Consider the following 15,267-nt stretch of genomic DNA (forward strand, 5'->3'; position numbering starts at 1 on the left):
GGCTCCGCACACCCGGAGCGCGAGTTCCCCTTGCCGAAGAGCCCCCTCAGCCGCCCCTTTCGGAGCTTCCGGGCGGGGTTGGTCTCCCAGCATGCCGAGCGGCCGGATGTACCGCCATGTTTTGGGCTCCCTGCCTCTTGTGCCTGTAGTATTGACAATAACAAGCGGCGCGGCGGCCTCCCTTGTTCGTTTTCCCCCTCTCCCGGCCGCGAAGGAGGTGGCGGGGAAGCGAGAGGGAGAGGGAGCGGGAAAGGGAGCCCGGCTCCCCTCTCCGCCCCTCCTCGGGAGAGAGGTGATCTCGGGGAAAGGAGCGAGGCAGAGAGTGGAAGGGACCCTGGCCGCCTCCGGGAGCTGAGAAAGTGAGGGGACGGGCAGAGTCGCTGAGAGAGGTTCGCGGGAGTCCGGGGCAGGGTGGCCAGGCGGAGCTGCCCTTCCCCTCTCGGGGACCCAGACGCCTTTTCTGAGAGCTCGATCCGAGCGAGAAGGGGTGAAGGGAAGGCCGGCAAGGGCTTCCTTTCCTCCTGAGGGGGAAGAGAAGAGAAGCGAACCGGCTGGCAAGCAGGCACTTGTTCTGCCTGGACGGACGAGGCAGAGATCTTCCACGACTTGCTCTGCGTACCTGTCCCACCAGAAGGATTTGATGCCCTTCAGCCTGCTCACCTCTGTGGTGTTCATGTTTCCCACAGGTTTCACTTCCCCCAACCCCTCAGCAGCAGCAGCTCAGGAGGTCATACCTGCCACTGATGGTAGTAGCAGCAGCAGCAGCAGTGGTGGTGGCGGTGGCAGCGCCTCGTCTTCTTCCAAGAAAAGAAAGCTAAATAGTAATAGCAGCAGCACTGATAGAGAAGAGGTTGAATCCATCACCTCCTGCTCCTCCGTTCTTCCCAGAAATAACTCTTCCACATCCTCTATTGCTGCTACTACTACCACCACCACCATCACCACCACCACCACCACCCCTGCCACCTCTGCCTCCTGTTCCTCCTCATCAGGAGTTGCCTCTTCCAACCATTACCTGCAGAAGAAGTTGCGCTTTGAGGACTCCTTGGATTTTTTTGGACTTGATGCGAAGATGGCTGAAGAGTCTTCCTCCTCCTCTTCCTCCTCGTCACCTGCTGCCTCTTCTCAGCACCAGCAGCAGCAGTTCAAAAACAAAAGCCTCTTAATTTCCTCAGCTGTGGGACACCACGCAAATGGCCTGACCAAAGCTGCCTCTTCCACTGTCTCCAGTTTTGCCAACAGTAAACCTGGGTCAGCCAAGAAGTTAGTGATCAAGAACTTTAAAGGTAACATGGTTATTTCATTCCTTATCTCTGAAATGTGTATCTACATAAAGAGGGATGGCATGTACTTTGCAGAAATCTTTGGTGTGTAGGATCATATTCACCACTCTGCCACGGAATCCCTTGTTAGAGGAAACCAGACCACTTCCCAGGGATCCATTACAATTTTATCCCCAAGTGTAGTGCTTTCTTTTTTGCCAAACAAAAAAAGCGTCAGGTGTTCATTCATATAGCTGTTTGAAAAAGATATGTTTTGTGGAGTTAACTCTCCCTGTAATTGGTGGTTGCAGAGGGGAGGGACAGGAATTTTTCATTCCTTCTCCAATGGCTCTAAAAATGAAACCAGTCCCCCTCAACATATCCCCAGCTCTTCACTATACATCCATGCTCCAGTTTCCCCTTTCTTGCTGCAGTTCTCGAGTTAAATGGAATGTGAAGCTTTTAAAAGTATGACAAAAAGATATAATATTGAAGACAGACTTTTTTTAAGTTGCAGCTTAGAAAAACTTAGATTGATGTATATGCTTCTGTTTCTTAAACATGTTTGTGAAATTACAGCTCTTTTCCATAATCATGTGTTTAGAGATTTTTAAACAAAGTTGTATGCTATTTCCTGCAGCTGCATGTGAGGATCCCTGCTCTGAAGTACTAGTATGCAGTGCTGGTACAGAACAGGGCAGAGCATTCTTGACCTCCTAAAATCATACACTGGGAGTTTTCATTAGAATGAGGTAGCAGCTATTTCATCCTTTCCTTATTTCTCAGTCAGTTTAGGATAAAATTGTAGGGATACAATCATTTCCACAAATATAACGTGAATCCTGTACAGTTGTTTGCCAGAGACATTCATCTTGGATGGTAGGGAAGGAAATGAGAGGATCCTATCATTTCTGGAATTTTGTATTTTCTCGAGGCATGTGTGTCTCCATAGTTTGAGAACCTGTCAAATATTCCCTCTAATGTTTGGTTGAGTCCCAAGTAAAAAGCTTAAAATTATTCTTGTAATCAGCATACATATATTTATTACATGGAGGAGGCTAGATGGAAAATGAGAGGAAGCCAAATAATTTTGCCTGGACACTCAGGTTTTTAAAGCAGCATGTAATGTGGGTGTTAAATTAGGGTTGTAGCACTCCTTAGATAGAATGAGTTCTGTTTGGTTCTGGTTCTGAAAATTTCCTAGGCTCAGAATGTGCTCAGAGGCACCCTGCTCTTTAATTCTAACTGCACCTCCTTTGCACTTGTCTCTTGTTGGCAAATCTTGGGAGTCTAATAAAAATAGTAGATCTGAGCAGTGGGAAGATTGCCCATTCCTAACCAAAAGTCTCAAAGCTAGGTACTGTAACTTCAAATGGAGTAGTAATGTTAATTTGTTGCAGTAAAAAGACAAAAAAGCCATGGGGGGACCTGATGTACCAACCTTAATTCTGTTGTTGTTAGTTTTTTTTAAAACTGTTTCTAATATTATGTTGCAACTGCTGCAACCCACCTTAGGGTGGATGGTGGATATAACATTCTCTAGTGAATTTTGATATCTGTATGCGTAAGGGGGGGGGGAGTTTATGGATATACACATACCAAGAATGATAAAGCAGGCTTTGATGTATTAATCTCTGGCTTTGAAGAGCTTTGTTGTGTCTCTGAAAAAATATATTTTGTTTTTAAATATCTGTCTCAAAACATTTCTGCTTTCTAATCAAGTTAATTAACTGTTGCTTTTTAAAAGGAAGTATCTTACTTCAGGAAATGATAGAGTATATTGGCTGTTTCTTACTTCTAAGTACTTTCCATCACTCTACAAAAGAAAAACAATACAGATGGTCCTTATTTTTGTAATTATAAAAAATATTTTTATAATTTTGGCCTCACCACCATACACACATTCCTGTTTGTCCACCCTTAACATGCAGGTCAAGCTGTCTTTTGTTAAACCGTGTTTGCCTTTCCCAGACACTTTCCACTCATTTCTTTGCTTCTGACTGGTAAATGTGAATCTTGCATTTCCATTTCCTGACTCGCATATAAGTCCAGTTCTCACTGAGCGTCCATTTGACTCTTTTTATGCTTCTTTTGGGCAAATGCCTCACTGACAAATTAATGGTACCAAGCATGTATGTATTGTGAAGAATCTGTATTTCTTTTCCTTTCCTTGCTGTATATATACTATTCTTGCCACAATTGAAGAGTGTAGAAATGTTTGTGGATGAGGATAGGATACATCTTCAGCTGAAATGATAGATCTAGAAAGGGAACATCATCTGCTAGCATATAAACTGTACTGCAAATCTGATGTTCAAGCCACACCACATGAGGAATATGCACAGTGCCTCAAGAGCTGCTTATTAGTAGCCCTGGCTACTAATCAGTTTGATCTTACATTATGTTGAAATGATGCTAAGTCAATAAGAACATTTGTATGGCTTGGTTTTCAAACTCCATACAAATTATATGCTTAAGGGGGCATTTTAAAATTGATCCATGAAACTGTGGCAGCACATGAGGAATGAATCTTATCCACTTCGTAAGTAGGATATAGTATTTAGAACGTGGTAAGATAAAAGCCAGAACCTTGAATCCTGCCTTGAAGACTTGCATATTAGAATACTTGTGTAATGTGCTCCTTGTGATATTTCCGTTTCATAGGGAGGCTGTTGCATTGTCTCTATACTGAAGATTCTGAAAAATAATCAAGAAAGCTTTGCACACAATACATTACAGCAGCTGATTTTTTAAAACATAAATGCTTTTTAGTTCTGAATTACGGGGGCGGAGATTGGCAATCCAAGGCAATCTAGTTTTGTACTGGTCAACTATTGCTTAATAGAACTGTCAAGTTCAGTAGCAAAGTCCCCATGATCTGCTTCTGGGTCATGTGGCCAGCATGACTAAGCCGCTTCTGGCGAACCAGAGCAGAGCATGGAAATGCTGGAGTGGGTACCTATTTATCTGCTTGCACTCTGACGTGCTTTCAAACTGCTAGGAGCAGGGACCGAGCAACAGGAGCTCACCCCGTCGCAGGGATTCAAACCGCCGACCTTCTGATCGACAAGTCCTAGGCTCTGTGGTTTAACCCACAGCGCCACCCGCATCCCGCAGTCCATTTGACTCATCCCAAATTCAACCATTTCACCATTCTGATGGGTCAGTTTAGCAGAAATCTGTATTGTTCAGAGACAATGTCTAGTTTTCATTTGTTTACTTGCAAGTCACTATTGTGACCTGGCTACTGATGGGGCAGAAACTGGTACGTTGAGCATCTTCTAGAGGGATTATTTGTATGTAAGCATAAGTACAAATGCTTCCTTGATTATGAGTTTTGACAAAGAAGTAAATCTTGTGGGTCACTATTGAAAGCTCACTAAATGTCCTTTGGTCTGCTCGAGAAAGGCTGTTCTTACGTTCTTAAATTATATATTTGCTGTAAAAGACACTAATTTTTAATATCTTGCAGATAAACCTAAACTGCCTGAAAATTACACAGATGAAACCTGGCAAAAACTGAAGGAAGCTGTAGAAGCTATTCAGAACAGTACTTCAATTAAGTACAACTTAGAAGAGCTCTATCAGGTAAGTGTCAAAACTTGTAACGTTCAATAACATAGGTAAAGCCGTACTAGACTGTAAACATCCCTGAGGTTTTTAGCCCACTTTCTAGGGCCTCAAACTATCTGGGTTTGAAGTGTGGATAAGGACCCATAATCACTCAGTGGAGACCAGGTTGGACTGATGGTACTTCAGAAAACTAACGAGAGCTCCTTCACAAATTCATCAAGCCAGATATACTTTTTTCCATCAACACAGTAAAATATTCAGATGTTCATCTGAATGGCTTTTTTCTGGTACATTCACTATGGTTCAGGCACTCTAGAATTTGTAGTGGCACTTCAACAAAACAGTGGAGACTGGTCACAATTTTAGGTGTCCTGCACTTCAGAGAGGGACAAACTACAGTTTGAAGTACATCTTCAGGAGTACTATGCTGGCGTGACCAAAGATTCTCTGAATAGATAGGATGATAAGCTTCACAGGGAAACAAAGGTTCTGCTTATTGCTGGGATGACAACTTCCATCCCAGTTTGTTTCTTGTTCCTAGTGTGCTGACACAGACCTATTGTGAGGCCGAAACATCGCAGGCAGGGAGGCTCTTTTAACATGAAATTGAAGTAGAACTTCCCCAGTTTTTTGATATTATTTATTAGTAATATATTATATATTGCACACTTGTTTAAAGTACAGTGGTACCTCGGGTTAAGTACTTAATTCGTTCTGGAGGTCCGTTCTTAACCTGAAACTGTTCTTAACCTGAAGCACCACTTTAGCTTATGGGGCCTCCTGCTGCCGCGCTGCCGGAGCACGATTTCTGTTCTCATCCTGAAGCAAAGTTCTTAACCTGAGGTAATATTTCTGGGTTAGCGGAGTCTGTAACCTGAAGCGTATGTAACCCGAGGTACCACTGTATCAAGATGGTGTTCGGCACATATAATAGAACATAAAAAATACCATAAAACATTAAGAGGAGTTGTTGGTGCTCTGCAGCACTCAAAATACTTTTAATGCTAGTGGGGATGTAAATTAGTGTACTACCATTAGTTTACTCTTCAAATGAGTAGAGTTAAAGTAATCTGAAAAAGCTAGAAAGGCAAGTTGTCATAAGTAGATCCAAGTTACAGTATTGCTAAAAATGGGGAACTTAAGTTGCTTACTGACTTTTTTATTGTGGTATTTACCTACTTCTAGAGAAGCAGGAAGCAATGATGAAATGTTTCAAACTCCAGCCTCAAATACTTGAACACCTGGGATTTTGCTTGTTTTTGTAGGAAGCACACTTAAGATATCAAAAGACTTAACTTCAGTAGTCCTTTTTACTACGAATGCTTGGTATATTCTTTTCTTTGGTGCCTTAAAAGTAACAGATTCCCTTACCTTAAAGAAGCAGCATTTACCGTATTTTTCGCTCTATAGGACACACCTTGTTTTAGAGGGGGAGAACAAGGGGGAATAAATCCCCCTCTCTGCTCAGCACCCCTTCAGCGAAGTGGCAGGAGAAACGGAGCTCCTTCCATTTCTCCTCCCGCTTCGCTGAAGGGGCGCTGCACAGCTCTCCCTCTCCTGAAACCAGGAGAGTCTTACTCTCCTGGCTTCAGCAAAAGGGACCCGCTGCGCTCCAGAGGCTTCAGGCGGAGTCTTGCTCTCCCGGCTTCAGCATAAGGAACCCAAAGCCTCCGGAGCGCGGAGGGAGCTCTCCCTCTGTACTTTGGAGGCTTTGTGTTGCTATCGCTGAAGCCAAGGAGCCTGCATTCTCTCCATAGGATGCACACACACATTTTCTCTTAATTTTTGTAGGGGAAAAAGTGTGTCCTATAGAGTGAAAAATACGGTATATGCAGAGTTAAGCATTTGTATCATTTTCGTGTATATTTTACAGGATTACCTCATATTCTTTATCACTTACCATCCCTTCTTTCCTATCTGTTCCTATATTATCTTGAATGCATGTTTTTTCTCTCTCACTTTAGTTTTGCCAGTTAACTGTTGAGTTTTCTGTAGAACCACAGTATTTCACAGACCCACTATGCCTTTGCTTAAGACTTTATAATCTGATTTATGTGTGCTTCTATGGAATTACTTTGCATCTTCACTGATTTTTGGAAAGATAACCTTTACTTTGGTTTTGTGAATGTCAAAGGAAAGATTCTTAATCTGCATGCAGTTTGTATTCAGTTTGTTCAATACCTGTCTTTCAAAGGTCTTCTTAATGTAGAGTATTCTGTATTCATGTCCGGTTAATAACTGTGTAGGATTTTGAATCTTTGAAACTACTATTTGGATATCACTTGTTAAGTGCACTTTTTATCTAAGGGGGGTATAGAATTATTTCTTAAATTATCACTATTATCACTATTAAGAAGTGAACATTATTCCATAGGATAGTATAACCAAAAGACTGAACAAAAATAATGACCGAAACATTGGCTATTTGTTGTTGCTATTTTAAAATGGGGGTGGGAAGGATCTTGTTAGAGTGCTTCTTGTTGCATGGCTGTTTAGGACAAAAGTTCCTAACATTTAAAATATAAAAACAACACTCAGTTGTCAAAGTTCTCAAAGTGACTTACAAGATTAGATACAGCAGATAAAAGCAATAAAAGCCAGAAAATGTAAAACAATGTATAGTGCAAAATACAGAAAATGCTAATACAGTAACAACATACGAATAAGTCCTATTGCTTGTGATACAAATGTGATACACATACATCTCCTGACATAACTTCCACATGGAGTAAAGTCCAAATTTTACAGTTGCATAGTTGGAGTTGGAATGGCCTTGAGGAGGCAGCCCTTGCTTCTAAGAGCTGTTGTTCTAATTGGCTTGTGGGAATCTCTCTTGCCTCAGAAGACAAAACTAGATTTAATTGGCTTAAGTTACAAGAAGGTAGATTTTGGTTGAACATTCAGAGAAACATCTTAATGCTTGGAGAAATTCAACCATAGAACCAATTACAAGATAGGCTTTCCATTGTTGAAACCCTACAGGCACTGGCTGGGCAGGTCAGCATCTCTCGACAGGGCTGGGAGAGAACGCTGCCAGTCAGTGTAGATGCTACTGTGCTAGATGGGCCAGTGATCTCACTATATACAAGACTGCTTCCTATGTTCCTCTGCATTTTCTGCCTCAAGCAGGGAATAGGACTACGTGGCCTACGAAAACTGTGTCAACTCTTGAATTCACATAGGTAGAATACTGTACTAGGTTGATTAACATATAGCTCATATTCCAAGCTTTGCGGCTGATGGGTGAACCTTCAACATCTTGTCCTCTTGTCTCCTTGGGAGTCCCTTAAAAGAAATAGTAACTAGAAATTGAGTTGTAGGCATACCACGCAAATTGTCTTGTGGCTTGTCCCCGTGCTTCTCTTACCTCACTTTGAGGAGGGTGTCTTGCTACGTTATTGATAATGTTAATGCATTGTGCTTTCTGGCGCACAGCAATTACTGAGAATTAATTATCGAAGCATTCAATTGGCATTCTGCTTTATTATTTATAGCATTTGTACCCTGCTCTTTAGCCAAAAAGGCCTCTAAAATTACTTACATAAAATCAAAATAAGACACTCTCTACCCACAGGTTTACAAACCCCACAACACACAAGGGGAAAAGGATGGAAGAGGAAAATAAAAATAAAAACTCTGGCACCAATTTCTAGTCTGTTTTTCCTATATTGACCTGTTGGCACAGTTCAGAGGCAGATGGTGCCTGATGCTGGGCTTCCAGCAGAGCCGATGGACTGACCCTGCTTCCTCTCCCATTGAGGCAGTCTGGTGGAACGGCTTCCCCCAGAAGACAGTTGAGGGAGAGGAGGCTTGATGGGTCTAGTCAGTGTGTCACAGCAGAGCCTGTGTAATGAGCTCCGCTTCTTAGCTGTACATTAGGAAATAATGGTTATTTAGCAGAGTAATTGACTACCTCAGGAGGTTTTAAGGCAAGAATTGGGTGGTCATCTGTTAGAGATGCAGGAGTTTCATCTTGTATTGTAGATCCTTCAGTGAACAGGGGCTTAGACTAGATAACCGCTCTTTCTTCCACATGCCATAGACGAGCCTTGTGGCTTACCAGTAGAACAACTTTCTGGAAGATAGTTAAAAGCTCATTTAAGGGTTATTTGGGGATAAACTTGCATGTTTTCAACCAGTACTTCTGGCATCTTAGGGTTAAGATATCCTAGTACAGTGGTACCTTTGGGTTAAGTACTTAATTTGTTCCGGAGGTCCGTTCTTAACCTCAAATGGTTCTTAACCTGAAGCACCACTTTAGCTAATGGGGCCTCCCGCCATCGGAGCACGATTTCTGTTCTCATCCTAAAGCAAAGTTCTTAACCTGAAGCACTATTTCTGGGTTAGCGGAGTCTGTAACCTGAAGCATATGTAACCCGAGGTACCACTGTATATATTTATATGTATGTTCTGTGGAAATCTGTCAGCCTCCTAAGGTTAAGGCCTTAGGGGACCCCTCTCTAGTATGTGTTCAAAGTGATCTCTCAGCTAGCACCAGATATTTTTACAGCAAAGTAACTGTATTTTCTATTGACACTATTCGTTTGCATCTATTTTTAACGTGTTAAAAATAGTAATATAAGTTGCTGGTGATGTGAATACTAGATAAAACTGTTCTGCTAAAGAGCAGCTGCCTGGTAAATGTATCCAATTCCAAATGTGCATTTTAATGCACGATTATGTATGCCACAGCATCAAGATATTTTTCTCCCACATTCCTCAAAAAGATTCTTACGACTATTGTTTTGATCAGCAATAAACCTCTTAGTGCACTGCTTCCCCTGCTGGCAAAAATCCTTGTAAAGCAACACTAGATTTTTTAAGTCTCCCACTTCTTCAAACCCCCTTAGTAGAGCTTTGAGGTGAACTTATTCATACCAGTCCCCTTCTCTCAAATGTGCTAAATTTCAGATTAGTGAATAAATTTGGATCTCCTTTTCCAAGATGCTCTCATAGGGCTGTTTCAAGGTTTGTCTTAATTTAGTCCATAATAATTTCTTTAAACTTCTCCATCAGTAGACCTGGTGCTTTTGCAGAAGAAAGGAACAAGTGACATAAACAAAAGAAAGATTTCTGTCCTGAAGTCCTTACAATCAGTAAGCTTTAACATGGGGAGGGTAAGAGGTTAGAATTAATATGAGCAAATACAACTAACGTGTACATAGACTTTGTTTTAGTTGATGAGGGTACTTAGCATTTATAGACAATGTTCACAGAGGTAGCTCTATTACTGTTGCAGCAAAACAAAAGAATCTTGTAGACTTTTGAAGGCTTACAAATGTATTATGGTATAATATTTCTGGTCCACAAAAGATTATGCCACAATAAATTTGTTAGCCTTTAAGGCTAACAAATGGATTATCTGATCCATAATCCCTGACCATTGGCCATGCTGATGTGGATGGAGTCGAACATCTGGAGGAAGGTCACATGTTCTTCATGTATCAGTGTGTTTCAAGGCTTCTTGTAGTATTTACATAGTGTAGTTGAAGTGTTCATAAGTGCTTTGTGTTCTTATTTGATGAGTACTGTCTCCATTTACCAGCAAACAACTGAAATGGCATTTGAATAATTTTAAAATACAGCACCTAAAATAAAACACAACAAATATATTTCTTGTGGTTTCAACAGCCAGTAAAACAGTAAATTCAAGCAGGCTTCAATAGTAACACCCAGCAGATATTTGTTGCATGGAAGCATAACCATATTTACTTTGAAGTAAATTCTGTTGTGGAAAATGCAGTTTAAGTAAAGGTAAAGGGACCCCTGACCATTAGGTCCAGTTGTGACCGACTCTGGGGTTGTGGCGTTCATCTCGCTTTATTGGCTGAGGGAGCTGGTGTACAGCTTCCAGGTCATGTGGCCAGCATGACTAAGCCGCTTCTGGCGAACCAGAGCAGCGCACGGAAACGCCGTTTACCTTCCCGCCAGAGCGGTACCTATTTATCTACTTGCACTTTGACGTGCTTTCGAACTGCTAAGTTGGCAGGAACAGGGAACGAGCAACAGGAGCTCACCCCGTCGCGGGGATTCGAACCGCTGACCTTCTGATCGGCAAGTCCTAGGCTCTGTGGTTTAACCCACAGCGCCACCCGCATCCCTCAAAATGCAGTTTACTTACTAGTAAATGTTCTTAAAATTGCAGCGTTGGTTTTAGAGTAGCGTACAAATAATTTTATGTTTGAACTATAATTGTGAATCTTTGCTAAGCAAATTAAGGCTATGCAGTCTTCATCGCTGGGTCCTGTTTAGGCTGCATGTCCTTTAGGTGTCAAGAGTTCTTTGTCTAAAATGTTGCTCATTTGCTAGTCTGGTATTCCATTGTTTTCTTCAATTTTCTTCTTCACGATGTTACTGTAGTTATGTTAAATGAGCTCAGTCAGCTGAAAGGCACTCTGCCCAGGGGAGCATGAATGCAACTGCAGTGCATTATGGCATGTATTTTTGTTCTGCGAACTAACAGCAAAATTGAGAGCCAGATCTTTGGAGTCCCATTTTAAATGAGTAGTGTTTGTGCAGAAAGTATCCAAAGACTGCAAATGACTTGAGACCTGTGAGCAGACTTCCATTCACATACTGGGGATTTCCCACGCCCATTGTAGTTCTTGGCATCTCCTGAAAAGCCACTCTTGTGGGTTAGTCATATTCATTTAATTGGGTCTAATCAGAGTAGGTCTAGTTTTGAATACCACCCTTAACTTTGATCTCTAATTGTCTAGTGATGCCCCCACATAGGATAGGCATGTTTTTTTTAAAAACTCACTGGGAAGAATCATTTTGACTTGTGTTTTTCTGAGAGCTGGCATGTACAGAAAAAGTTACGAATTGTAGATGGAGTCCTGCAAATGTTGGTGGAGTTTTTTTTCATGTATCCTCCTTTTCCTTTTTTTAGGCTGTTGAAAATCTCTGCTCATATAAGATTTCTGCAAATTTGTACAAGCAGTTAAGACAGATTTGTGAAGACCATATCAAAGCACAGATCCATCAGTTCAGAGAATATCCTTTTTGTGTAGTAAGTCTGTTTGTGGACTTCATTTTTATAATGCCTGAAATCCAGATACATATACACATCTGTGTTCTTCTGTGTTTCCCTCTGAGCATCTTCCCTGTCAAACTTCAGGGTGGATATTTACATCCTTGGAGTCTTAAAAATCAGTTTAGTGTCTAGGATAGAGTCTTTTGAAACAATAAGTACTGGGAAGTAGGTGAGATTTGGTGCTCCTATCCTCTGAGGCTGTGTATATGCTTATGATATTACTAGATTACAATGCTTTGAATATGGGTATTATCAAATGTGGACACCTAACTTGAAAGATAAGGTAAGTTCTTAAAGCTATTGAGTTCAATGGAATTGTGTCATCACAAGTGTTTGATTAACATAGCAGCCCATTAAATTAGAATGGTGGTCTCTTGGCCTTTAGCTGATTTTAAATAAACTTTTTTTCCTCATGATCACATCCTAGCCTAAAACAAAGGCTTTAAAATAGGGCTGGCAGTTTCTTTTGGTTCTATTGAGTTTGCCAGTAATGACGCAGAAGAACAATGTCATCAGGCATTGGTGTTATCCCAGTTGTTGTGTTAAATTTCTTAACTCCTTCATCATGGATTCATTGGACAGTGTTCTTTTTCTCAAGAAAATAGACAAATGTTGGCAAGACCACTGCAGACAAATGGTAAGGCTTGTTTTCCTTCCAAATAATACTTTTGTGAACTTGGATCCCAGATGGTTTCCCCCCACGAACACCTGCAACTTCCTGAAAACTGCCTTGCGAGTTGGAACAGGAACCATCTTGAGTAGCTTTCCAGGGGTCACAGATAGATGTGGAGGCAGGGGAGACCATTAGCCGTGCAGAAAGAGAAGTACTTTCTGCTCACATATATTTTAGGCAAATACAACTTTTTGTTTTATACCAATATTAGGAAATGATGCAAGCAATTATATATTTAGGGCCTATTTTTGTTGTATTGCTTTTGTATCCTGACATCTAGGCATTTAGTTCGCAACTCTTGGCGACAGTTTCTGTCACTTCGAATCTGGTACATTATGCTGCATAATTTTTAGGGGTCCCTTAGGAAGATAACCCTTTTTGCAATGCGCCTCAGTAATTTTAAAAGGGCAGCGCCATAAAACATGCTTAAAGAAGTATTTCATCAGAATATTGTATGAAGAATTAGATTAAAATGTGCCCTCACTTCAGTCTCTGGAGGGAATGAAGTTTCCCCAGGTGACAGGAAGTGCAGCAGCTTTTCAGTGTCTCTTACCCTGTCCTGGTTGTAGAAACCTGCACATTAATGGGGCAAGTAAGAGGATGTGCACCATTCATCTTAAGGAACATGGTAAAGCAAGAGGGAGGATTCGGTCAGTTCATACGTTTGACTTTCTAAAGTTGCAGTCAATAAGGCATATTTAGAAGCAAGGCCTGTTAAAATTGGTGGCCTTTCCAACCAAGTAATCATGTTTAGGATCAGGGCACAAGAATGATCTTGCTTTATGTCAAAATGTTTATGGCTTGATTTTTTTCCCCCTCCCCCTTACAGATAATGATTAGAAGTATCTTTTTGTTCCTGGATCGAACATACGTTCTTCAAAATTCAATGCTGCCATCAATTTGGTGAGAATGAAAAGAGAAGTATTGATTTTAGACTTCCAAATGCTTTGTCAAAAATATAGATTTCAGTTTTTCTTCCCTTCCATTGTGATTGAGAGTCACAGTAAACTGACAGTGAATAGAGAATCTTTGTAGCATGGCTGGTATATACGTTTTCTTTGCTATCCTGACCACCCAGATTTTCACAAGGGGTGTGTGTGTCGCAGTTTAAAGCTAAAGTTAAGCTAAACCAAGTTCATATTTGGAAAGTATCAACTAGCTCCACAACGGTGAACGAGGTCACTGTGCATATTGTTTGGATACCAAGAATGGCAGCAGTGCTATATGTTGGGAACAATTGAGCCATCAGGAACCAGCTTGGCAAAAGGGTCTCTGTCTTCTGGCACCGTGTTCAAACATCACAATAAGCCATACACAAGCCATTTATGCCTGCGTCTTGCCTCTCCACCAGCACTGTGGAGAAACAAAGAACAATTAGCATTGTTTCTTTTGTTCCTGGTTTTTCAATCACTGTTTGCGTGAGCACAACAATTCCTGGTTCAGGTATAATGCTAAGCAGGTGTTATCATGGTTTGTTTCCTCTGCACGCTCACAGTGAGAAGCAAAACAATCCAGGCTGACGCATTCATGGTAAACCATTAATTATGCTTTACTATGAAACGGGCCAGTGGCAAAAGCAAATAGCAATTTAGTCTTGAAATTTTAAAACAGGTGATGCAAAAGTAGAATGCTGCTAGCCTGGAACAATTGACTAGTTGTTTTTGTTTTTAACCATGTAGTTAAGCATGCTTAACAAAATGCAGACCTTTGGGTTATGCCCTCCAGAACTCTACTCATTGTCTGTGTACTTATTTAAAATCTCCTCAGTGACTTTTACAGGAACAAAATGTGTCAGAGTTTGGTTTAGAGCCTTGTGTTCCCAGTGCAATATCAGTGTTATAAGTGGTGCACATTAGGTTGGACCTCAATTTATCATACCATTTATAGAAGGACTCCTTTCGTGAAAGGAGCTATAAGTTTTTTTCCAACCTATTTATTGCTTGTATTAAACTTTCTACTAGTATTAAATTCTGGAAGCACTCCTGTTGTTTTGTCCCCCAGCCAACTGCCTGTTTTTAATCTTTTAAATCCCATTCTCAACTTAACTCTGGAAGAGTTCCTAGTATGTATGTATGTATGTATGTATGTATGTATGTATTTATCCAAATTTCAGGTTATATGAGTAGGTATATCCACTTCATATGAATACATGCCTCTTAAATGCATTTACACACATTTTTTGGTCCTTGGAAAAATGTGCAGGTAAAATGGGCCCATTTCACCCTTGGGGTAAGAGCTTGCTATGGACATTTACACAGATCACTTAAGGCCTGGTCAACTACTAGTTTCTGAACCCTTTATGAGAATCTGGCTTGCTGGGTTAGGTCATATACGCATGAAGGAGCCAAGGACTCACTTTCTCTTGTGCTGTATTCAGAAAGTAATACTTGATCAGGCCTTTAGATTACTTCTGCAGTTGAGCATTTAGATAAAATAAATGTAGAACAAAGCTGCCTCTCTGTGTTGGTCTCTGCTTCCTTATAATGATTTATTCATTTCCAGGGATATGGGGCTAGAATTGTTTAGGACTCATATAATTAGCGATCAGAAGGTCCAAAACAAGACCATTGATGGCATCCTTCTGTTGGTTGAGCGAGAGAGAAGCGGCGAGGCTATTGACAGGAGCCTTCTTCGCAGCCTTCTCAGCATGCTTTCAGATCTTCAGGTAAGGAAGGGATGCCCCATCACATTGAACCTGTACTTGTTGTGTTGTGTTGTGTTGT

General features: G+C 41.1%; 1 protein-coding gene across 2 annotated transcripts in view; it reads left to right on the forward strand.

Annotated features, from left to right (window-relative positions):
* CUL4B (cullin 4B) overlaps positions 1 to 15,267 on the forward strand; it is a 31,048-nt gene that overhangs the window by 647 nt on the left and 15,134 nt on the right. For both annotated transcript variants that reach the window (XM_083422291.1, XM_083422292.1), the window contains exons 2-7: positions 687 to 1,286; positions 4,735 to 4,850; positions 11,728 to 11,831; positions 12,439 to 12,508; positions 13,374 to 13,447; positions 15,047 to 15,209. In XM_083422291.1, the coding sequence (XP_083278417.1) occupies positions 687 to 1,286; positions 4,735 to 4,850; positions 11,728 to 11,831; positions 12,439 to 12,508; positions 13,374 to 13,447; positions 15,047 to 15,209 (1,127 nt within the window). The remainder of the gene's footprint in view (positions 1 to 686; positions 1,287 to 4,734; positions 4,851 to 11,727; positions 11,832 to 12,438; positions 12,509 to 13,373; positions 13,448 to 15,046; positions 15,210 to 15,267) is intronic.

This window comes from Podarcis tiliguerta (assembly GCF_965153285.1).
Source record: "Podarcis tiliguerta genome assembly, chromosome: Z".
Lineage (NCBI taxonomy): Eukaryota > Metazoa > Chordata > Lepidosauria > Squamata > Lacertidae > Podarcis > Podarcis tiliguerta.